The sequence below is a fragment of the Callionymus lyra genome, chromosome 6 (genome assembly GCF_982586985.1).
Source record: "Callionymus lyra chromosome 6, fCalLyr1.hap1.1, whole genome shotgun sequence".
Lineage (NCBI taxonomy): Eukaryota > Metazoa > Chordata > Actinopteri > Syngnathiformes > Callionymidae > Callionymus > Callionymus lyra.
The window spans coordinates 19,872,730-19,897,794 of record NC_141823.1 but is presented as its reverse complement, the minus strand read 5'-3'; the positions used below and the strand labels follow the sequence as shown (position 1 = coordinate 19,897,794).

The window sequence follows — 25,065 nt, the reverse complement described above, 5'->3', positions numbered from 1 at the left end:
AAACTGGTGGAACCAAGACTAAACAAGAATATATTCTACCTCATGGTGCTACGCCCTCTAACCGAGCTCCGCTATTGGTTAATCCTTGAGCTTTGTAAGAGGGCGTAGCACCATGAAACCTCTGATTTCTAATCATGAATTTAGGTTCTACGAATGGTGAGGAATCCTCTAACACAGCTTCACTATCGACAGATTCCTTGAGGATTAACTAATACCGAAACTCGGCTAGATAGGATGGAACCATGATGTAGAACATATTATTCTTGTTTAGTGCACCATTCGTAGAACTTGCAGTTATGATTAGATAACCCTGGGGTTTTCACTCTGTTACGTGACGTCACAGGCAGACGAGTGGATCTACATTGAAATAATTTTATATATATATTAGATTATATTGAAAGGCATAAGAATTCATGTATGGGTGCATGAACATGACTTTAAGACGACCAAGGTTATTTTGTAGAAAAAAAAAAAAAAAAGCTACAGTATATGAAAGAGTTAGTTAAAAACAGGGTTTATTAAATATGAATACTGAGCACAAGTATTACTTCCTCCACCATCATTAATCTTATTTATGTGCCAGGAATAAAAAACTTTTCTACTATATTTATAATGCAAAACATCCCCCTTAATAGTGATCATATTGCAAATAAGTTTTTTTAAACTTTTTTTTTTTTAAAACAACATGCAACATTAGAAGAAAGTAGTTTTCAATGTAACACTTTAAAAACAATACACTTGGAAACACTTTCCGCGGCTACATGTTCAACACTAGTGTCGCTCACATTTTCATTTTTGGTCCCGAACGGCCAGTTTTTCAGTTGGCAGCTGTCGAAATAATAACAAACAAGCACTGACGCAGCAAATCATCAATTCTGCAGAGTTTTGGCAGCATGAGTTTGTCACAGCGGCCGATACACAAAGATAAAAAAAACACAATAATTACAGTATTGATCATAAAAGCTTTGTACACACGTGTGGAGAACAGACTCTTTGTCATCAAACTGACAGAGATTACAGTTTGTTCTCTTCGCTTTGATTTGTTCGGCTTTTCCTCAAACTCACCAACATGCAGTCGACATTTCAAAATGGATTTCAATCCAAAGTTTGGTTGGTTTTTTCTTCCCAAAAGAAACGATGGAGTAAACGATAAAAGACATTCTTTGTTAGTACATACAGATCTGATGCCAACATGAATAAACGATTGCACATGATAGTTGGCAACGACGACAAGAAGGTAAAACAACAGGTTTAAAAGAGACCCTTGGCTTTCTTTAGATTCTGTTGCTTCCAGTTGGGCAGGGCGTTGAACTCGACACGAGTTCGCTCGAACAGATTCTGAAAAAAAAACATCACACTTTTAATGACACGACAAGAAGAGCAAGACTTTGAGGAGCCGCTACCTTGAAGTCCTGGTCAGAGAGATACTCCTCCAGACGTAGAGGGTCCACTCCGTCCGGCAGCGGGGACTTGCTGAGCTCCTCGAGGGAATATTGCAGTTTGCTGAGTTTGGACAGAACTTCCTTCACCAGCATCACCTTGTTTTTGTTGCTTTCAGTCTGAACACATTTCAAATCAACGTGAGCAAATATTCACTCCAGGTTGCTCAACGTGAATTTAATACTTTTAAGGGTAAATGTAAAGACTGGAAATCATTGTATAGTTAAGATTCTATTTATACTCAACTAATGAGGACTTAAAGTACACATTTAATACTCAAATGTTGAGGTGAAATATACACTAAATTCAATTAAGTTGTCACTTTAAAACCGGTTTCTTAATGATACCAGACGGGTTTTTCTACTATAGAAATACATCATTAATGAAAATATAAATGTATTCAAATATATAAATGTGACATTAAATTTCATTAAGCGCTGCAGTTCAGAAAATATATTAAAAAAACAATATGAAATAAAGTTTCAATCAATTCATTTGTATATAAATGTATTAATAACCTATTTATATATTCAACTATTTACTTACATGTGTATGTTTATATATTTAATTATGTATGTTTATATATTTAATGATGTTCAGTATTTTTTTTTACATTTAATTTTGTTCGTTAAATAAATATGTTAATTTTAGATTTACTGGTATTTAATGTCACTTTTATTTAATGTTTATAATCACACATTTATATTACATATAATTAATAATATATAATATTTTATAGTTGTGTCGCTTTTGGTCCCGGAGGAGAGATTTATCTGTAATCTTATCTGTAACCTGTACCATCATATGGAGGTAATAAAGCGTTCATAAGTGAAAGGTTGAACCTTCGGTATGGTGGCGTCCTTCTCCCAGTACGGGAAGATGTTGGTGAAGGTCAGCGGTTCACAGCCTGCCAGGACCAGGTAGGCCTGCGGGGGGCGACGAGGGTTCTTCTCTGAAAAGGTAAGAATCAATCATTAAATACTCGTTTGATCCTCGCAGGAATGACGAGGGAGTCTTTGTGACCTTTGCAGTAATGCAGCACCGTCTCCATGGCGCACTTCCTCTCGCTGTCCCAGCGCATCTTTGCGGAGCCGGTGCACTGGGAGTCGTCGGGCGTCCAGCCCTGCCACAGGTACACCTCCATACGGTTGTCCAGCAGGTACAAGGCTGAGGGTTCAACTCCAGGTCAGTGTTTTAAAGGATAGTTGTCCAATGATTGTATACTGGACACTATAATGAACATATACAATAGTGTGTGTGTGTGTGTGTGCGTTGTCGTCACCTGGTTGCTGCGCCGAGTACAGGTTCTCCTGCAGGAAAGGCATGGCCATGACGCCCTCGGTGACCCGGGCAGGAAACAGTCGCTCCTCTCCTTCGAACACACCAGAGCTGGCACTGAGCCGGAAGAGTCTCGGGGTGTAGTTGTACTTCCCTGGATCTGAAGGTGAGACACACAAACATCCTGGTGCTCACAGACGGGCTCACGCTCGACCGACCGGTTCAAGGCGGACTCACCCTGCAACATGCAGTCGTACGCTTTCCGGTCCTTCATGCCGATGGCTTGTTTGAACTCTGCAGGCTCCGATCCTTCTTCTATCTCCTCCACCTTCAGTCTGCTGGAGCTGCTGAGGCCCAGCTCGGAGGGTAACCTTTCATTGAACGCAGACGTCCTCTTAAGTCACGTCGTCTCCTGGGACTCCTGAGACTCACCTGTCGGTCAGTCGCTCCAGGGCTCTCTTGGCCACTTGTCTGGCGCTGGGGTGCGACTTGCATCCCTGCCACATGAAGAGACGACCTTCTGACGCGCTGAGGAGCAGCATGACCGTCCGAGAACGCAGGCTGGCGCACGAGCAGTTCACCTCCACCAGCGTCGCCTCGGCCGGCTCCTCGCCACGGACACAGAACAACCTCCAGCCTCCTGCAGGGGAGATGAAACGCTTGAAACAAGGAATTTTCTTATTATTTCTGGGTTTTAAGAACAAAAATGGACGAGTTATCGGTCTTCATCTCAAACACTTGGACCACATGTGGACACATTATGATTGTATTTATTGAGATCATAGTATTAATGCACAGTTTATTTACCATAAAAACACCTTTACATGTTTTATTTTTTTTGATTGTGCGAGTATTCATTTTTTCCTCAAAATCATTTTGGTGTAAATAAAAAAAAACATACATTATATATATATATATGTATAAAAACATGGCTTTTGTCATATTTATATTACATTTTTAAATAAAAACATTTAGCCTCAAATTTCATGGCATAGTTAAATATGTTTTATCTTAAAGGTTTCCTTTCTTCTATTGGCTTGAAGGCCCCTCAATACAAACACATACATAGTATATATTATGGACCCTAAAGAAATTCAAAAATCTATTTAATTTCTAAGTTTAAGTTGCTCGTCAAGATACATTTTTATTTAGGCAACATTTCCTTAATATTAAGAATCAAACACGTAAAAAAGTTTCAGTTTTCTTGAGGTGAATGTTTCTAGTAAAAAGTGTTTTGGGTGCACCTGTGGGTTCAACTCTGTCCTCTCTGCTGCCTTTATGGATGATCAAACCTCCCTGGAACAGCTGCAGGAAGCACGGAGGCTCTTTGCCTTGACTCACCAACACCTGGACAAAACGCATTTAAAATAATAGGTTATAAACTCAACACTGAAATGATAAAACAACAAACTCGTTTAACTATTTCTTGATGCGTTTGCTTTGCTGCTCCCTAGTGGTCACTTAGTTCAACTACTAGTTGAAATGTTCATATATTCATTGATTTTACTTACTTGATAAATGTTTTCATAAAAAAAACTGTTAATTAAGTTTATATGCTTCAAAAGTTTTGGGATGAGTTTAATATATTCACAGAAGAGGAAGCAAAAAAAAAAAGAGGTAACAATTCATTTATTTATTGCATCTAAATTGTATTAAATTATTATTATCTTTAAAAGTGGAGAAGAAACTAACGAAAAAAAACACGCTGACACAGCAGAAATGAGTTACCTGAGCGCCCCTGAAGTTGCCGAGCTCGACAGTCATCAGGGCCGACGTTCCTTTCTCGCTGACGCTGGAGTGACGGCCCTGCCAGAAGAAACACGCCGTCCTCTCTCGCCCAGAAGCGGCAGCACTCAGCTCTCCGGGTTTCTGCCTCCGCCCCACTGACGGGTCAGAACAGGACGATCACACTCAGAGATAAACTCCATCGTCGTGCCACTTCTTTTGGAGCCAGATCTCCCAGGGCGACTCACCGAGAGTGGTGATGGAGTATTTCCATCTGACGATGTAAGCGTCGCCCTCGTGCAGCTGACCCAGCCTCTCGGGAGGCTCCTCCTCCTCGCCGTGCTCCTTGATATGCCAGGCGTCTACGGCCACCGTCGCCAGCTCGGCCTGCCTCCCGTCTTCCGTCCTCACCACACCGTGTCCCCGATGGACGTTCACTCCCTCCAGAACCGTCTTCACAGGGTCAGGCTCGTTGTCCAGCAGAGCTTTGGCGTCGCACGGCTGCAGCTCCAACTCCAGGGGAGATCGAACGCTGGTGTGAACTGGACTCTGAGTGAGCAACACATGGAGTTACATTGATTGTATACTTGGAGAACAAAAACATCAGTTTAATATGTTTTTTAAAATATTTTTACTAGTGTGTGAGTGAGTGTGTTTGTGTATTTGACGTAACAGTTTGTATAAAAAGGAGAGAAACAACCGTGCTACGTTCAAAGACACCTTTCAAATAAGAAAAAAAAAATAAAAATAAACCACAGTTCATCGCATCATTTTAACATGTCAAATATGAGGATCTCATAATGTTTTTATCGTGTTTTGCAATATTTTTCCTCACCAAACTTTTCGAGCCCTACTTGTCATTAAACCAAGTCCCCTCACGGGGGCGCAACAACCACTTCGGGAGCCACTGCTGTATCAGAGACCAGGTACAAATGCAACATCTAGTCGTTTTAGATACTTCAGTTGCTAAAATATAACTTCAAGAAAACGTTAACCAGTAATTGAGAATGTGATTTATAGCCGATATAAATTTTAATAAATAGGGTTCTTGCAGCTCGAGGCAAGTTAAATTCAAAACTTATTTGATACATTTTTTAAATTCAATTTAAGACCAATTTCACAATCAACCGAAGGTACACCCTTCAATGTTGCTTAAAGTAAAAATCTGTTTACAGAGTTGCTACATGTATCGTGTTGTCATAAAATGAGGTACATCCGGTGTTTCTTAGTTCATCCATTGCAAGTCATGCTGGATTTTTTTTTTTTTTTTTAAATGTTAACAGATCAAGACATTTTAATGACAAACGAGGTCTTATTTTTGGATTAATTAATTAAATATTTATTTTTTAATCTGTGGCAAACCTGGTTAAAGTTAAACCAACACAGGAGTCCCAAATGAATGCAGACATGAACAGATCCAAGATTAACTTTTTCTTTGGTTGTAAATATTCCATGAATCTTTATTCATAGAAATATATTCAATAAGAGTTGATTAAATACATTTTAAACTGGGAGCCTGCTAATCTAGATGTTCAAATAATGACTTTCTTGGCTCTAAGTAAAGAACAAACAGAACAAACTCAAACAATTCACGACTTAAAAAGTTGACATTAATAAAAAGCAAGTTTTTTGCGATTATACCTTGATCTCCTCGAAAGCTGCAGCTTCTTCTTTCTTTCTCTCAGCCCAGTCAAGAAACTTCTCTCTGAACAGCGCCGTCTCATTGTGCTCGGACAGTCGACCAAATAACGCCCAACTCGGGCGGCTCTCCCCCTGCCTGAATGGTTACAAAGAAAAAACCTGTCACATCACTTAATAGTGCCAAACGAGGCTGCAGTAACCAGCTTCTACCACTAGATGGACGTATTCATCAAGGTTTCATTTTTCGGAGAAGATTTAGTCTAATTTACATATAACTAGGTTTAACAGTTTATAAATCTGCACCAGGTTGAGTGAGCACTCACGCAGGCACGTCCTCGTTGGTGCAGGAAGCATCTAAAGGGTTAACGCTGTAGTTTGTGTAGTCATAGCTTCCGCTGAACAGCTGTTTGCCCAACTTCACCGCAACTTTTCTGTCACCCAAAGACACGTCCTTCCCATGCCACACGTACACCTCGCTTCCGAAATCAAACACCAAAACCTGGAGAGACAAAACGCAGGTTATTATAGTCGGAACACTGGTAGCACAGCTGAAAGCGTTTTATTGGTTTGTATTTATTTTCCGTGAGCTTTTTTTTTTTCCCCTGCTTAAGTTGTTAAAGCTGTACCTCACCATGCAGAACCCTTTATACTGAGGATCTGCCCAAAATACTCTGTTGTCTGCCCAAATAAATCAACATTTATAGAGTTTGGAATCCTACAGGCCAGCAGGATGTTTGCCATAATCTGGAGAAAAAAAATTGATGTATCCCTAAAAAAATCTATGGATAAAAAAAATTACATGTTGTGTTGCACTTGAAAAAAAACTATGTGATTTTATTAATGGAGTAGTTTGAAGAAATGTGGAAACCTTTACTACATTTAGTTAAACAATAGGGTGCACAGTTAACTACTTCTAAATAAAATAAACATGGAATTTTTTATTATTTTTAATGTCTTTTTATTATATTTTCTTTTATTTAGTTTATTTTTCTTGATTAAGTTAATGTGTTTTTGTGTCTAATAATTTTGTCTTTGCAAAAATATATGTAAAATCAATAAAAATGATTGAATAATAAAAAATAAAAAAAGGCAAAACTGTGGCTCGATACCTCTTTGGAGTCGAGCAAGGTTACACTGGGAATAGAAGCCCAGGCGTCTTCGTGCGGCACAAGTTTGTCGCCCTCCAGCCTGTACACACCGTTGGAGTCGACCACCCCGCTCTCGTACAGCTCGTCCTCGTCGGGCTCCCCCGCCCCTGTCACACACACACACAACAAGTCAACATATGTGCAGATTAAAAGGGGGGGGATGAGACAGTTTCTGCCTCTAAGCTCCCCAGGATCAGAGGGTGGCGGCGACGCCAAGTTAGAAGCATGAAGGAGTGTTCGGACCTCTGTACGGAGTTTTTCCTCCGAGGAGATCCCAGAACTCTTTGGCCCACCGGCTGTCCGTGTTGATGCCCTCCTCCAGGACCGTCACTTGAGTGGCCTTGCAGCCGAGGTCCCGCTTGGCCTGGACGAACTGTGCCATTTCTGACGCCTGATGACACACGGCACAAGTTGTTTTTAGTCTATTCTGATCTTTGCAGGTAAAAAGATAAAAATAACATCTGACCTTAATAAATTCATTTACATTCCTAAAACGTTGACTGAGGAAAGATCTGATATATCTTCCAAGGAAAGGTAGAGCAGAGGATACATTAATTACCTCAAATGAGGAGAACGATATTGATGGCTCCATGAGTCACTATGAGATTCTTGCCTAATACTGTGAAGAATCCTGCCAAAACATTCCTGACCAGTTGAGACATGGACTAAAGTCGACCTCTGGAGGTGTCTAAACCCAGCAGCAGATGCTCGGAGACAAACGTGGAGGTGGATCATGAGTCACACTGTTTTGTTAGGCAGGACGCAACATTGATATGTGGAGAGTTTGGGGGTCAAGTCTGAGGAATAATTCAATATAGAAGTGCTAGTGAAAATAATGATCATTTTATTATACAGAGTTCAATGACAACGTCAAATTATTCATGAGAGTTATCATGAACCGTGATCCACAGATTGCTGTTCATATACCAATAGAATTTGAGAGGAAGAACTTTTTTTTTTTTGCCTTTGCGCAGTGTCTGGGTCAAGGTGAACGATCATGACATATGTAGTAATAGAACCCTAGTTATTATTTTAAAGATGATCTGCACTAAGGAACTTTGTTTGCACGACCCGATGCGAAGAGAGTCATGTGACCACCAGTGGGTCAGAGACAGTCTTTTAATATGAAATACTGAGAGACTTTTTCAACTTAAAACCAGAAAATGACGCAATAAGAACCTTTATCTTGTTTTTCAAACAAATGCACATGAGGAATTTGGCAACTGTGCAACAGAGCTTCTACAACATTGCACTTAGATTGTTCTGACACTGAGGGGAGCCAGAAATAATATTTTCAATCTTTGGTTTTGCTGCTTAAACACATGAGTCGCATTAAAAATGATACTTAAAATGTTTTTTTACCTTTGCTTTCTCGATGACATTAGCAAACTCTCCGCTCCACATGAAGCAGTGTTTTGGAGTTATCAGGAGGAAGCAGTCTCCACTGTTGAGAGACTTGGCTGTCGGATCCATGAGACGAACCTGGACATGCCTTCGCCCTGCAGTGATAAAAAACACACAATTGACCCACTTCTTTTTATTCAAGCTTGATCCGACTCAACACGCAAACCATACAAGCTCATCTAGAAACACACATATACAAATATTTATGGAAAAACATCCAATGGTGGTTCGGACCTTTGACCCGGATCAGCATGAGCTTCTTGAACGGCAGAGCGCTGTTGTTGGTGACAACATCAGTCGACTTCACACTTCGCAGGCTGACCTTTCGAAAGTTCTCCTTGCTGGCGAGACCCGCCAAGGCCACGTCTGCCAGGTTGTGTTTGGAGTGTTTGGCCACTGTTTTGACAAACAGCAGAAGGTCAGACATTACTTTCAGAAAGTGGTTTTGTGTTCTATAGATTGATCCCAGACCGTGCAGATGTACAACGTAATGTATTCTCTACATAGGAAGTGTAACGTATATATATATATATATATATATATATATATATATATATATACATGTATATATAGTGTCAGACTGTAGAATCTTGGCAAACAAATCTGGCAATTACATGTCTAAATATATCAGACACATTCAACATTGTGCAAGCTTTAGGCACAAATTGATAAAATGCTCTCCATATGGGAACGATAAGGAAACGGGTCTGGTATCACTTAATGCATTTAGTTTTTCCCTGATGCACACGGGGGAATAAGCCAAGAGCAGTTGAACAACATCCACTGTTTTTATAGCCGCGCTGAAATAAACCTTTGTCTTTCAAACACATGCGCATCCCTGCTTGTTCTGTTTATCTGTGAAGGGAACTGCACTGTGAGGCTCCCTCGTGTATCGAGGGGCTCTTACAAGCAGGGAAAGTAACCCAGAGGTCAAATATGAGAAAGAAAAAGACAAAGCCAAAGCTCCCCTGTGAGTCATACGTTAGAGGCCTGATGATTAAAGCGGAGATACTTAGACTTTATTGCTTAAAATTGCTGTCACACATCGATTTTAGCCAATTAATTGACCGTTTTAACACAAAAATAAAGGATTTTTGTCATCAGTGGGAGGTAAAGTAAAGTGAAAACACTGTCCAATGATTTAAAACAGCCTTTTAAAATAATTGGAAATTGATATGTCAATCAAACATCGATCTCACATTAACACAGCTCAGCATTGGAGTTCGAGCAACATTCTAAACCGAATTCAAAACAGTTGGCCAACAACGTTTTGAAGAACATCTACCCCACAAGTATATGTCAAGTTCAGCAGCGACGGTAGAAATAGAGGACGCAGAGAAAGAAGAGGTGAAGTTGAAGATCATTGAATCAAGATTCATTGGAAATAGAAAAGGAGAAGACTAGGAAAAATAATTCCAGGAGACATAGTTAGGGAGGCCACGTGACACCAGGAAAAATGAAAGGAGAAATAGCACTTATGAGGCTCATGGAAATGGTAAATGGGTAAGACTAGCAAGAATGATCTAGTGGAAAAGGCTGACCTGCTGTGGAAACAATTTCTCCTAAATCAGTTATTACGGAGCCTCGGACATGAACAAAAATTCCATTAAATGATTTAATGTATTTATTACAATCTACTTCTGTTTTACCCCGAATATCTCAACTGGTAGAGAACACCAATAAACAACAACCTCCAGGACAAGGGTTCAAACCCCCCCCCCCAATGGCAGTTTCAACGTTGTTATTTTAGAACTTGTTGTGTTGCGGCTGCAGTAACAGACGTGCGTTCTCCAGGCTTTTGCCTTCATTCAGTAAAAGTATTTCATCTGGTTACAGGACTTGTGTACCTACGATGTAATGTTCTTACAATACTGCACTAGCTAAAGTACCCAGCAGTGCCTGGATTTTTAAAAGATACAAAACGATACAAGTCTTACTTCTTTCGACTTGGATCCTTTTTGTCTCCACACTAGCGACATTGAGTCTCTGCTCGGTGTAGCCCTTGCGGATGTCTTTACGAGCAGCGAGAGCCCGTAGTGGGTTTCTGGAGCCCTGGTTCCTCCGAGCGGGTCGCACCGCCCTCTTGTGTTCCGCCACGCTCGAGGTGAGTCTACGATACAAACATAAAACAAATTCCTTTAAATGTTATTCGCCCGTGTTCTCAAATCGTGACCTCGGTTTGAACTCACGTGGGCGTCGCTGCCTGGATCAGGCTCAGGTCCTCGTCAGTCACGATCACATCAGGGTTTCTCAGCGCCGAGGGTGAGATGGATCTGTAGAAGTTTCCAAAAGTCTCTTCGTCATCCAGTGTCATCACTTCTTTCTCCGTCTCGGCCGTGACCTCAATGGTGGAGGTTTTGTTTTTGCCGACACCTGAAATCCAGACACCACGTCATGTTTATTTTAACTTTACTCGCCTTCTGGTAAACTAAACAAGGATGTGGTAACAAGACGATTATTTTACTAGACAATTTAATTATACAACTTCTCTTCGTGCATCACCTTTATTGTGAAGTTTGTCCAGAAAAGACTCCAGCTTGTCAAGTCGTTTATCTCCTTCCACTTTGACATCAGTTCTACTGGAGATCTCTGTCAGAAAAAGATGCAACAATAGAAGCCGTCTTTAAATCATTTCAACATTTCAAGATTACAAGCCACACAGAGCTTTGTTTACAAATAGTAGGAAAATAAAACGGGGCTAAGTAGAGCAAAACACTAATTATTGCCAAATGATTGATAAAACAGAATCCAATCATTAAAAATCACTCATTTAAGACGATTTAATAGTGAGATGCTCATCAGAATAAATTCCCCATGATATAAAAAACAAGGTATTTCCTAACTCAAATTTAAGGAGAATAACAAGTGACATTGATACCTTCGTGTGGCTTTATAGGTGTGGCATTTGACTTTTTGTGGGACTTCAGAGGAGACTCCTCCATGTCTGTCACAAGACCTGTCAAAACAAGAGTATCGAAGTCATTTAAGGTCATTTCCCACATGTTTCAATCAAACTGCACATTCGGTACCGAATACAAAATGTAAAACTGGGTCTAGTTTTACCTCTCTTGGCCATCCGACCAGCTACTGTGAACTGATTTGAGTCGTTTGCGGCTCCCTTCCCTTTGTTCTTCCACTGCTCCTCCTTTTCCTTGAGGACCTTCATCCTATCAGCCAGCGAGGTCTTGAGCCCCAGATCCACGTTGGACTTCTGCAGTCAACAAGGATGTTTCATCAGATCATTTTTTTGGGTGAAATTGTGGGTCTGCTGCAGAAAGTCTATGATGAGGAAATCTCTGATGATTGGTTCCTTTGATCTGTGGCACAGATGATCAAAACTGCCTGATTTTTAACTTTTTTCAAACATATTTTTCTTCAAGAAAAGATTGAAGGAGATTACAGTTGAATCTTCCAATAAATCTACCCAAATTAATAAAATATACTCAAACGGTTCCTCATTTAAATCCAAGCAATGATGTAAGATCCACGATGGATAAATGTAATCATACATGTGGTCAAGACGTCAAAGTATTTGATTCTTCTGGCTGCTCCATCTTCATCCTGAGGATCAATGACTGCACAAGTCAAAATGCTTTTATGTTAGTAATTCCTCGGATTTTAAACAGAAGCCATATTTTTAATTGCTGCGTTCATCACTGGGCTACGATTTAATGATTTGACAGCGGTGTTTTTTTTTCTTAAAGATTTTGTAATATCAGAAAACAGTATGGAAAGACAAAACCTATTAAGATATTCTAGTGTGTTCAGATTATTATGGCCTGGCCTGAACTTTGACATTTCTTGTACTCAGGGGGGTCTGTTTTTTTCCTCCAGATTTTTTACATTTTAGAAAATCAACTTAATTCATAATTTACAGACATTTCATTATGTTAACGTGAACATTTCTTGTTAACCTTTTTAACAATTGTATTTATGCATTTACTTACTTTTGGACAGCTTGGTAGTTTTTCCACTTATATCTTTGTTTAATTAACCAAAACTTTTGTTTTCATATTATGTATCCGTTTGTAAAAAACTCTCTTTTCATTGAAATGCTTACATTAGAAAATGTGCTTAAGCTCCGCCCACGGAAAACAATTGTTTTTCTGGAGATTAAATCTTGTTTACCATAACCACACCAACTCTGCTGTGCTTGGTCAAGCATCGAGGTTTGCCACAGCAGGTCATCAATACCAGAAGTCTCCACCTCCAAGAGACTTGTTGTATAAACAAACTGAGGCATGATTACAGCTGGCTGAAGGAGGAGTGATACCAATTATTATTTCATAATGGACACTCTGTAACCTCTCATTCGCTGAGATTTCCGACTGGGTAGGACCTTTATAATAACTTGAAAACATCATCATGATGAGGGACTTCCACATTTGAAACATGCGAGTGAGTCATGAAAGTTGGGATTTCTCATTAGTTGCTCTATAGAGCATAAATTAAAAATAATGAGGCAATACTGCTATGTACTATTAAAACATTAACTACTCAAACAGAAGTTCTGGGATTCAAAGGTGGTAACTTCCTCTTCAGTAATGGAAATAGTATTTCAGTTCAACATTTGCTTTGTGATGTTATTCATCAAGAATGTTATACTGTAGCTGCAGGAAAACTTAAAAAAACTAAACTTCACGTTGAATATGTTCATCATGAGTAATGGGAATTTTGTAGAAACCCAAGTACAGCTACAAAAATACTGAAACAAACCAGTTACATCTGAGTAAGATGAGTTGACCAGATGTAGGAAAGTGATAAAGCTAACTTAATCATGGACCATAAATCTGTTTCACAACACAAAGTTGTTGTTTTGTTGGCTCTGAGCTCCAGAGGGGAATCAAGATTAGTCGATTAGTCAAGCACAAGATCTTTATTCATCATCTCGTTTTCTACTTCAATCCGTTTCCTTTATAATGATTTTAAGTGATAGATATCTCCTAGTAAAAGTCTGATCATCTCTGCGTCCAAACTGCAACACAGCAGCTTCTACTGATCACTGCTTAGTGTCTTCTAACAAAAACACCATGAAATATGTTGAGTCCCAGCAGAAGAACTCGCAAATCCCTGTTAAAAGACCGCGGCCATTCATCAGCGCAGAGTTTAAGTTTGTGATTTACTCCGGCTGCCACTTTTCCATGCGAACTTGGCCCCGCGGCTCCCGCCGGACCCCGAGATCAGTGAAGCGGTAATTAATGATATTCCATTCCAAAATATTTCAGGCGTTTAATCACCTTGACAGGGCTTCCACTGGCAGAAAACCCATTCTCCGTGCTAACAAGGAGTGATTCATGGCTGGTAATATACCTCTGTGACTTCCTTCACACTCGCTTCACACCTACAATCCAACACTTGGATACAAACAACAAAAACTAGGAACAACTAGGTAAGATAAGAGCCTTAAATACAAAAAAAAGAGTAGGGAAATAAAAAAAGCAAAGACACAAATAGTCACGAGAACATCTGGATGACATGATTGACGCTTCAATGCAGTGCTTGTCATACTGCGCGTCAACATAATCTTACTTACAAGAGTCAGAGCTAAGTGTTCACAGATGTCAGTGGAGCCATGTTTCATATCAACCAGCTGCAGCCCGTCACATCTCAAAGTGACAACACAGGACTTTTACAGAGTGTTACCACAGACAGAGCTTCATTCATGGAGTAATGGTGTTTCCAATTAAATGCTGTTGAAACTGGATCCCAATATTATCCCAATCTTCATTCTATCTCATGATTCACAAAGATTTTATCTTCTGAAATATTGCAAACTCGGTTGATGAATCCAAGAGCTTGTTAGGGATCTGCTGAAGTGCTTCTAATCCATTGGATGTCCCATCTCTGCCTTCTTTATCCAAGTAAGATAAGGGCAGTTTCCCAGCCAGTCCAGATAATTTAAAAAGGTTCTTTCCAACTGTTATTTGTGAATCTCACTGCCAAATTGAATTAGACTTTTTCGAATTAGACGAATAAAAAACAGCTGTATTTTCCCAGTATGCAAGAGATCAAGTAATCTTCATGCAATTCAACAGGCTCCAATGAATCTATAAGTGATAATGTCCCTGAGAATGTCTTGTGATCCTTTTTATTTGGCGGAAGACGTTCAAGAGATATCTTTGATATAAAACCGAGATGTTCAGTGCGGAACGGTAGAGATCATAGTCATCGTCATTACTGGAACACATGTTTTCTGATCCATCGTCTCCGACAAACCCAGTGACCTGTGGTGAGAAGGTAAGGGGTCACAGAGGTCACCGATTTGGGGGCTCTGATATGAAACAGGTGGATGTTGAGTTCAAATGTTCTCGGAGACAGGACATCAATTCTGAGACATTCAATCACAACAAAACACCCACTGTGAGCTGGACTGAACATCAAAGCCGACCCCCCCCCTGCTGATTTCATAATCCAACTATGATCCATCTCCTGACAAGCGGTCGATGTACAAAGTGTTTATGGCATCACCTGCTGCGGTATGAATTCAGAACTGAGATGCAGACTTTATTTCTCGTCAACACACCAAAACAAAAAGTTTGAACTGAGATTCTCATAGACTTTCAGATGACACAGCTGCTTCAGACAGCATCTCTGGAGTCGATCAGGGGAGGGAAATACCTTGGCCTGACAGGACCCCAGAGAGGTTGAGAGGGGGTAGGGGGTGAGGAAAGGGCCTCGGTCTCGGATTCCCACAGGAAGCCCCGAGTTACTGTATGGTGAAGGCAAAGCCAAACCACATGCACAAAAAACGACCTAATAATACTGTGACAATCAAGTGTCAGAGGTTCAAATAAAGATTGAATGTGTAGAAGAAGAAGAAAACACCTGAATACAGATCAGAAGTTTGCAAGTGCACTGCTACAAATGTGGACGGATGATGATTAAAATGCAACACTCACTCACCTGAGGATATTTGGCAAAGGTAGACAGATGTCAGAAAAGGGTGCAGTCTGGACCAAAGAGGAAGGAACTATTAATTAAAGGAAGAAGAGGAAAGGTAGGAAAATTATTAAGGAAGCGAGGAAATGGAGAAACTACAAAAGGGAGGAAAGGAGGGGTTAGAAAGGAGGGGACTTAAGTTTTCATTTAATCCAACACTTTGAAAGAAAGAATGAATGGATAAAAAGTACGTAAACATTTAAATAAAGGTTCACATGCTCATTTAGCAAGAGAAGCTACAACTTGTACCAGTTGTTATATCGATCAGTGCTAAGATATTAGTTTTGCCATCGCATTTATACACTGGAGGAGTAAATCATAAGCATTTCATGATAGCCATGAGCAACCTTACAAATATTTAATATCGTTATCAATTCTAAAAGTTATTTGAAAACTCTTTAATACTAAAATAGTGCATTACATTTTAAACAGAGAAAAGGTATGTGCAGTTTCCACTCAGTCCACTATTTTATTAACCCTCTAAATCACTCACTTAAAAAAATACTGCTCAAGAATAACAATACAAACTCAATTACTATTCTACAGATGACACAATTACTCATCACTTAAACACTCCAATCATATTTTCTTTTTACAATATTTATTTCTAATTTACAACACTCGGGGGAAATATAATCTCATCATCTTCAGTCGATTATGTCTTGAATTATTTTTCCAAGAATCAATTCAACCGAGGGCAGATATCCAACCCATCATTAGTCTTAATGGACTCAAGTATCAGTGTGGGAGCTGAGTGGTGTTTGGACTGCTGGAGCAAAGTCATTGAGTCATAGCTGGAATACAAAACCCACAAAATTGACGGATCTCCTGGGATTATGCAGCTTTCCATTGTCTATTGTATAATTTTAAATTCAATGAGAGTTATGAACACAAAGATCTTTCACTGGAGTCAGTAAATAATAAATAATAAATGAATACCAGATTGTTAATGACATGCGCGTCCAAAAGTTTATCTTCAAGTAGATTTACAACATGTTGCTACTTGACAACACCGCGATGCTGTATTAAACCGTAAAAGAGGTGTAAAAGAAAACATCTGGAGCTGGTTGGAGACGACCCAAGTGTGTACCATGAGCGTTGCATTCCCTCAACCAAATACCTGCAACATCTGTTTGGGCTTCGTTTCAATACTGTGACATAAAAATGCAACACGTCCACAGCAGCAAACTGGAGTTACATTGTGGACACCAGAAACCGTGTGTGCAGAATGTGTGTCATTATGAGACGAACCGTTTCTTTACCAAGAGCCCAGGGGAACTAATGAAAATATGAGCGACCTGGATTGTGTCATATTGGGATTGGATCATAAACAAATGACCCTTGTGCCTCTAAATTACTAAATGAGCAGATGATGGCTGGATTTTCTAGCCCAAGAATCCTCATTGGTGGTCTTGCTCTCACAGCAGCGAAACACGAGAGCGTGTTCAAACCCGCATGCACTTAAATATACGTTAGCCATCGAGGCAGAATTAGAAAAGGATTTGACATAAAAGCTTGGCAGGTTGTTTTGAAGGAAAAGGAGAGCTGAAAAGGAGAGCTCAACAGAGGAAGCTGGTGATTTGAAAGGCATGCAGGTGTTGGTTTAGTTTAGCCAGGAGGATGGGTGCGACAATCCTTCGCTCTTTTCTAAACCTTGAACCTTAATATTGAACCAGAAATGAACCGATTCAGCAAAATTTGAAAACAAACTTGAACCACATTGAAAAAATAACACTAATTCAACCAAGCTGCATAAATAACTCTTAACAGAACCAAAGTTTGCACAGGATTACCAAAAAATGTTCTCACCTTTTTCTTCCAGGCGTTTTCGGAATCATTAAGTTGGCTGAAGCGATCGGCCAGCGATGTCTGAATCTGATCCGACGGCTTTGGCTTCCTGACTCTTTCCTTCTTCTCACTTTCGCTGCTTTCGAACTCTAAAAGGCTAGAATGAACAAAAGGAAAATTTGTTAATCAGTTGTAGGAAAACGTCAAAAATGTATAAAACAGACATATTTACAGAAGGTTATTGGAAATGATCAGTTAATGATTTAATATATGGAACCTTGGGTCACGGCTACATTTGAGAATCGTGTCATTGACTTTCCCTTGATTCAGATCATTAACGTTTAGCGTGACAAACTGTCTGGAAACAGCTGAAAAAAAAGTTAGAAAAGCAATTGTGTTACTGTATTGTCCCTGTTGAGGTAAGTAACTTGATTCATGATGCTCTCGGCTTGAACCACCACAATGGAATTTTTTTTTTCCAAGTCATTTTAGATAAAAGTGTCTGCTAAATGACTTATGATGTCACATCATGATGGGTGTATAAGGTTTCATGAAACAGATGAGGTTTCATGATGCAGTGTCCTCATTGTCAAAAGAAATCTAAAGACTAAAACAGACTAAACAACAATCTTTGGCTCTTACTACTTTTTATTAAACCTCTTTAAACTGGGAGCTGCACCTGAAAGTGATGACCTCATGAAACCACAAGTCTACAGTATATCATTATCAAGGGCTTAGTTGACGCTTCTGAGACAAGAAAATAAAACATTGGTTTGTGGAATTTGACCAGCCGTTGGACATTCACGTTAACTATTTAACAATAACGTAGGCTAAATTTCTTAGGTGATCACCCATATGGAGAATACTATATTTAAAAACATATTTCCAGACTTTTTTTTTAAACTGAAAATGTAACCAAGTGTGTTTTCGAATACCTCTGTTTGATGGAAGAACCCACACTTCCATCCAAACTGCTGTCCAGCTCCTCCACGTCCTCAGACACAGTAGAAGTCTTCTCCAGACTCTCATCGGGTGAAGGACTCATCATCTCCTCCAAACTTCCTCTGCTGCTGCCGCTGGAGCTACCTTGTCTTCCATAGCTGAAGTTAGCGCCATCCGCGATATCTTCAGGTGAAGACTCATCTTCTCTGCCGCTTTCAGGATCGGAGTCTTCCGGGAACTCCTGCTCTCCCTCGTCCTCCTCTTCACTCTCATTATGGCTGAGGGCCACGCTGCTCTGTCTGGATGTTGTAACTTCAGGCATTGACGTCTCACTCTGGTCCGACTCCACACTTGTGGAGCGGTTTTTCTTAAGGATTCCCCTGATGCCTCTTGGCTCAGAGTCTTGCCGCTGCAGCGTGGCGGGCTGGCAGGAAAGAGAGGGAGACCTTTTTTACTAAATAACCACAAATTTATAAACATATATTTAAAAATACTTATGGAAGAAACCATTACGTTAATATAACAAATTGCAGCGTTGCTTCTTCTTTGAACACGACTTTAATAAGTGAAATAAAGGGTAAAAATGACTTGAAGATCTCAAAGTTGATGCTTCCCAGAAATTTCATGGTGGACTTTTAAACATATTTGCAGATAAGATTAACCGTGAAGAGAAATTAAGAGAAGATATATTGGATACATTTCCATTTTTAGAAGTTGTCATGGGTTCATTTGCAGACATGTTCATGTGACTTATATAAACATTATAATAACCAGTTAACAAAAATACAGACAGTTAAATCATTAAGTAGTTCAAATTAAACCAGTGGGGCAACATAAATATACCTAAACTACTGTACCTAACTTTTCTATATTTAGATGTAACTTGACTAAAAATGCTCTAGTTATAAATGACTTATTTCACATTTCCGGGATTAAACCCTATTGGTTCTTTTATAATTGAACTCAAGTATAAAAAAAGTTTTCTCTATTTTTGAATAAATTAATTAATACATTAATACATGTTGATCCCGAGCTAAAACTGTCAAAAAATGTGATGCTTGTCCTCACGGAAACAAGTCAAAAATAACTCGGGGGTGCACGTTTTGCGGTATGTTGACTTAAGAAACGCACACACGACAGGCCACATTCCTCCAATGCTCTGTTATGATGTTCACCTGTCTCGTGCTGAGGCTGCAGAGAAGCTCTGTGACCGTTTACAGATTCAACCGTTTAAGTTCAGGTTAAAAATCCATTCCACACAAGTTTTTTTATCCTTATCTGTAGCATATACATCTGAATAAGAGTATGTTACACAGTTAAAGATCTCGGACCAACCTTCGTTTCTTCCACATCATCATGATCGTGTAGATCCTTTTGAAAAGTTCCATCTGAAGTTACTCTTTCTTCTTCGTCCCTGTTTTTTGCAAGGTCAGCAGAGCTTGAGAAAAAAAACATGGTACGCATGAATAGTCAAAATAACGGATGGAGATACAAACAGTGTTGAAAGTCTTGATAAACACAACCCTGATGATAAGAAAGCTTTAACTGTGCCTCATCTTCGTAATTTATACATTCATCTGTTCTTTGATGAGTCAGAGGATTGTTATCAGTGATTTTCCAAACGTTTACAGCCAATTCAAAGTGTTAAAATAGAAAGAGGGAACAGATTACTACATTTTGGTGGTCACTAATCATTTGAAGATGGAGCTGCAGACTCAGCTTCCGTTCTTGTTTGGTTTTACTGCTTGTGCTGTGCAAGCAGGTTGAACTATTTTTAAATGAGATCAAATGAATGCTGGGCAATAATAAGACCAATAATGGGCTGATGAAACTTCATGAAAAAGTGTCCTATTTTAGAGCTTAGTATCTCATGCCCGCAGTTTACGAATAAAACTGTTCGAAGCTTGATTATTTTTTCTCGTGTCACTATTAATCAACAGGTCACTTTGAACTTTTTCATTACAAAACCTTCTGTACATTTACAGAATTTTCAACAATTCTCACTCTTGGTTCTTTTATAATTCAACTGCACTTTAAAACCCTTCACTTCCATCTGAATGAATGAAGGAATATATAAGTGTATAAAATATGTAACCATTTGTATATATAGAACAGAAAAAACTAAAACGAAAACAAACAACCAAAACAAAACACTATAGTTATTTTATAATTTAAAGTTATAGTTCCCTCAAAATTCAAACTTCACTAATTTTCTTCTCACCCTCATGTCGACTAAGGGTTGGGATTATTTTCAGAGTATTACGTTTCTTTTTAGAGTTATAGACAAAAATGTTTGTTCATTTTAATGTCTTCATCTTCATCCAAAATCTTTATTTTAAGCTTGTTTGTAGCATAAGTAAGTAAGTAAATAATTTGTATTTATATAACGCTTTTCCAGACCAGGCTCACAAAGCGCTTAAACAATCAAAACAATACTCACTAAAATATATACTTTAAGGTCAAGATAAAACTGAGAACAACAAAGGAGTTCCAGAAAATCTAGGAAAAGCCTGAACAAATAAACATGTCTAAAGATGTTTCTTCTGCAGTGTTGAACAAGAGACATGTCATTGTCAAATACAACACCCAGGTTTCTCAGGCTCAGTTTGACAGACTGACCTAAGTCACCCAAGTACTGACTCAACCCTGGAACCTTATCATCAGGAGCAATAACCAAAGTTTCAGTTTTGTCCACATTTAGCTGCAAAGTGTTTTCAGTCAGCCATTGTTTGATTTCTAGCAAACAATTGACTAAGCTGTTCAGCCTCTGGGGCTCAAAGGCTAACATGCTACACAGAAAGTACATTGGGTAAATATCGTGAGCGCTTCCACTCTATTGTCTACACTACATTTTTGTCTATAACTCTAAAAAGGAACATATTACTCTGAAAATAATCCCAACCCTTAGTGGAAGTTCCGGTGAACTTAAAGTTTTAGCTTGTTGGGTTTCTGAATATTATTTGCATGACAATAGTGCTAACTAATATGTTTTAGTTTTCCATAAATAAACCCCGGAAAAACTAAGGTTTTTGTTCATAGCGTTGGTGGTAACAGTACAGCCGAGTACAGTCTGGCTCTCACTGTTGCTAATAACTTCAATGTGGTGTGCGTCACTATGACTGCATAGCGTTTATTGTGTACGTGTGAGAGAGTGTGTGGCATCTGATGCCAGCTCTGCCGGTTTATCTGGTTTAGTCTGCAGCTGTTGACATCATTGGTCTACAATGGTTGTTAATGCTGGTTCAGTTTGCTCAACCTTCAGTGAGTGTGTATCAGTTTATCTCATCTGCAGCTGAATGTTTTAACCACATGAAACTGTGAAAACGCTGTAATGTTTGCATAATTTCACCGACCTGGTTCCTAGGTTTTAAAGTTGCTCACCTGGGAACGTTATCATCGGAGCTGTCTCGCTCCGGTACTTCCTGTGAAGCTTCACTGTCCTGAAGGAAACACAAAACAATGCAAAGACATTAACTTGTGTTCTCAGGGTGGACAATGTGTCCTTCATAGGGCAAAGTTGAAGTACGAGCGAAATTGAGAAACTTGTGCAATCAAAGGAGAAGTACTGTACTACCCTGAGCACATACTGTAAAACCACACAACGCGGGAGATAAGTGACCCGAGAGACGTTTTTATCATCCTATACCTTCAGACAAAGAGCCCTGAAGCAGCAATGAGCTCTTATTTATGGAGGTTCTTGAGCAAATATTTATTCAGCTGGAGATAGTACACAAGGTTGACGTAGATAACTATAGGTAAGTCCAGGTAAGTCAAATGACATAGTAGTTTATCATATGGAGTCTAGAGATATTTTTCGAAATCTAAGTGAAGGTTTCCCATAATTGGAACAATGACATGCAACCAGTCATTGTGATAGACAACAGAAAAAAGACAAGTGCTGAACATTGAAGCCAGAAAAATAAACACAGTCATCTTAATCTATTTCTCTTTGCATGTTCAACTGTTGAAAGATGAAAAGTGAGAGTGTTTAATATGAGTTTGATTTGGATTCTAACAAAGCCAAGAATATGTAACAGAAAGTGTGGATGTGATTAGGAATGTATGCATTTTTTGTTTCTAAAGTACTACACTCTTTCTTCCCCCAAGTACATGAAAGCTATAGGGAGGAGTTGTGTATGTTCAATCGAGGAAGTTGCATAATGTTCCATGTGGAGAAAAAGGGAACTTGGTTCAGATCTTGTGTGCTCACTTTAAGATCAAAGAAATGCTCAAGTGATATATTGGCTGATGATTTTCAATTGCTTCCATGTTCACAGTGAAAAAGGCTAAACTGTCTACATAATGTTGACAGCCTGCTATAAGAGAAAAGATGGTTTGCAGACTGACAAATTGTGCTACAGTTTGACACAAACAAAACTGCCTCCAGTTGTTCTGCACGAAACCAGCTGCAGTTAGAAGATCCAGCTGACAGAAGTGAACATGTTTCTTCAGAAAACTTTTTATACATAGTTTTTTTTAAAATTTATTTTAAATAGTAGTAAAAACCTAAACTAGTCTCCAACAGCCCTATTTAACATGTTTATTACTAATATAAACATTGACCAATATTAAACAGTTCCCTTTTTAAAGGTGACATTGTAAATGTGTAACACTATACACTAGATAAACAATCTTAAAATATGTCTCTTCTGTAAGGTAGTAGTATTAGAAGTAGTAGTAGTGGTAGATGAACACAGGCTGGGCGAGATCTCTTGTTATAAACCATCTCTGTACAGAATCCTCTTTGAACTGTAGAATTATCAGACGTTCACTAATGTGTGGTGATAAAAACTGATCTCCTGCTGTGAGGGGAACATTTTTCCAACTTCTCCAAAAGAAACATACCGCAGGAAGGAAGGAGAATTAAAGGCTTCTTTCAAAGTAATTGGGGTTGACCGACTGATATAAAGTTAATGCGTACTCTGGAAATAAGTCGGGGAAATTCAAATTCTTAATTACCCGAAACACTCCGCAGGATTCGCTGGTACAGTAGTCGTCTTTGCTGAAGTCAAAAATATATTTCTATTTAAACATACCTCACTCATCCTCATGAGACCCTGACTCACTCAGGTAGAACTTGCTTTCTTTATCAGCTTGCAAAAACAAAAGGTATAGAGATAGAAGGAAAGATATCAGGTGTTCTTTGTTGAACCCCAAATAGGTTTGTGCAAACATCTGGGCTCACTTGGTTAACCTTGGCAATCCTCCTGGTGTGCAAAGACCGAATTACGACAGCTACTTACAGCGATGTTAAACTGAACCACTTGTGTGATTTAAAAAGCTTGAAAAGGGATGGCACACAGAATACCTTTTTCTTTTTTTTTCTTTACCTCCCATCTTTTGGAGAGTTGATCATTTTCTAGGCTCAACTTGCTATTAAATCAAGACTATGTGAAAAAGAACATCTGCTGCGCATGAGGTCATGTCTTTGGCCATCCAGGTGCAGGCTTAGATAAAACTTTATACATTTTTGTTTCTACATGTTTTAATTTCTCTTCATAGGTGAAACGACAACAACTCACATTAAGTCACAGCAGTCAGTTATTTAGACACAAATATGTATTCGGTGACAAAAGCTATAAAGCATGTTGTCTGTATAGAGAAAGAATCCTCCTTTCCAACGGATTTACACAAGTCAACTATTATACAAGTCAAACATCCAAGTACATTAGGGTGTATTTGACAACAGGTGAGATCTAAAGTCTCATTAAATAATATAACATAACAACATGGACATTTAATAAAGACTCCCATTGAAAACTGGCTGTGAGGCAATGTTATGGGTTCGAGTCGTAACGCAATAGTTCGCTGAACAAACATTGTCTGGGGGAGTGTCAAACATTTATGAGGGCTTGTTTGTCTGACCTTGTTCCGCTTAACCAAGCCAAAGTAAAAATGTATATTATAGAATAGTTTAGAGGGAAGCATTCTTGTACTGCCCCAAATGTACAGGGCCAACAAAAGGATACAGTATTTATAAAAAAACTAAAAAACACGAACATTTGAAAGCATAATTCAAATCTTACCTCAAAATGAGACATCTTGTAGCCAACACGGCTCTTGACCCCCTGACCCGAGTCTGGTTTCTCCACAGCTGGAGAGAGTAAAGAGGCACATAATCCACAGTCAGACGATCCTTTTTGCTGTGCAGTCATACACGTTCTGTCAAATTAATAACACGTCAGCAGGAAGGGCGCAACCTTAACAATGGGAGTTTAAGATGGACTTTGTGTGTTTGGCATGCAGACAATAACGGACTCAACCAAAATGGAAAATGACAGCGTATGAATAGACATCGTCCTACATTCGTGCATTTACAAAACATGGCGCCACGTAAGAATTGAATAACTCTCATACATACTGTATATGAGTTTTATTCTTGCTTTTTCACCTGCTCGTTTATATATTATTGTTTTCATCTTTTGTCGCTTTAATATACCCAAATAAATATCAGATATTGACAAAAAACACAAACTATCTTCATCATTTTATCATGACGTAATCTGGCATATTACATTTTATAACAACATCCTTTAAGTGACCTAAAAAGATGAAAGTGAAATGAAAAGCCAGATGTTAATATTAAAACATTCCCATCATGCGGATTTCAAGGTCTTTCAAAAGTATTGTCGCCCTGTTGTGAACTCGATGTTATAAAATACTTTTCAAATCATTTAAAGAAACCCAGCTCAAAAGTTGAGGGATTTGTCCAAGTTATGTCGCAAGCCTGCCTCCTGCTAATACTGGAGAAATGAAGAAG

At 39.0% G+C, this 25,065-nt stretch overlaps 1 protein-coding gene and 1 long non-coding RNA gene across 2 annotated transcripts in view; one reads left to right on the top strand and one right to left on the bottom strand.

The window, feature by feature from the left end:
- Nucleotides 1–786: 786 nt before the first annotated feature.
- The window catches only part of svild (supervillin d), a 42,609-nt gene continuing 18,330 nt past the window's right edge, over nt 787–25,065 (bottom strand). Inside the window, exons 4-29 of the mRNA XM_087794095.1 lie at nt 24,332–24,399; nt 21,687–21,745; nt 19,641–19,743; nt 18,299–18,729; nt 17,385–17,520; nt 11,700–11,847; nt 11,515–11,592; nt 11,139–11,225; nt 10,826–11,009; nt 10,574–10,746; nt 8,871–9,032; nt 8,595–8,731; nt 7,476–7,623; nt 7,194–7,339; nt 6,408–6,583; nt 6,085–6,220; nt 4,692–4,992; nt 4,447–4,601; nt 3,963–4,065; nt 3,151–3,358; nt 2,956–3,089; nt 2,723–2,878; nt 2,464–2,607; nt 2,283–2,392; nt 1,404–1,559; nt 787–1,338 (exon numbers count right to left, since the gene is read on the bottom strand). Coding sequence (XP_087650221.1) covers nt 1,252–1,338; nt 1,404–1,559; nt 2,283–2,392; nt 2,464–2,607; nt 2,723–2,878; nt 2,956–3,089; nt 3,151–3,358; nt 3,963–4,065; nt 4,447–4,601; nt 4,692–4,992; nt 6,085–6,220; nt 6,408–6,583; nt 7,194–7,339; nt 7,476–7,623; nt 8,595–8,731; nt 8,871–9,032; nt 10,574–10,746; nt 10,826–11,009; nt 11,139–11,225; nt 11,515–11,592; nt 11,700–11,847; nt 17,385–17,520; nt 18,299–18,729; nt 19,641–19,743; nt 21,687–21,745; nt 24,332–24,399 — 3,926 coding nt within the window. The 3' untranslated portion in view covers nt 787–1,251. The remainder of the gene's footprint in view (nt 1,339–1,403; nt 1,560–2,282; nt 2,393–2,463; nt 2,608–2,722; nt 2,879–2,955; nt 3,090–3,150; nt 3,359–3,962; nt 4,066–4,446; nt 4,602–4,691; nt 4,993–6,084; nt 6,221–6,407; nt 6,584–7,193; nt 7,340–7,475; nt 7,624–8,594; nt 8,732–8,870; nt 9,033–10,573; nt 10,747–10,825; nt 11,010–11,138; nt 11,226–11,514; nt 11,593–11,699; nt 11,848–17,384; nt 17,521–18,298; nt 18,730–19,640; nt 19,744–21,686; nt 21,746–24,331; nt 24,400–25,065) is intronic.
- LOC148077434 (uncharacterized) overlaps nt 2,281–25,065 on the top strand; it is a 35,905-nt gene continuing 13,120 nt past the window's right edge. The window contains exon 1 of the long non-coding RNA XR_015711464.1: nt 2,281–2,400. This is a non-coding gene — a long non-coding RNA (uncharacterized LOC148077434). The remainder of the gene's footprint in view (nt 2,401–25,065) is intronic.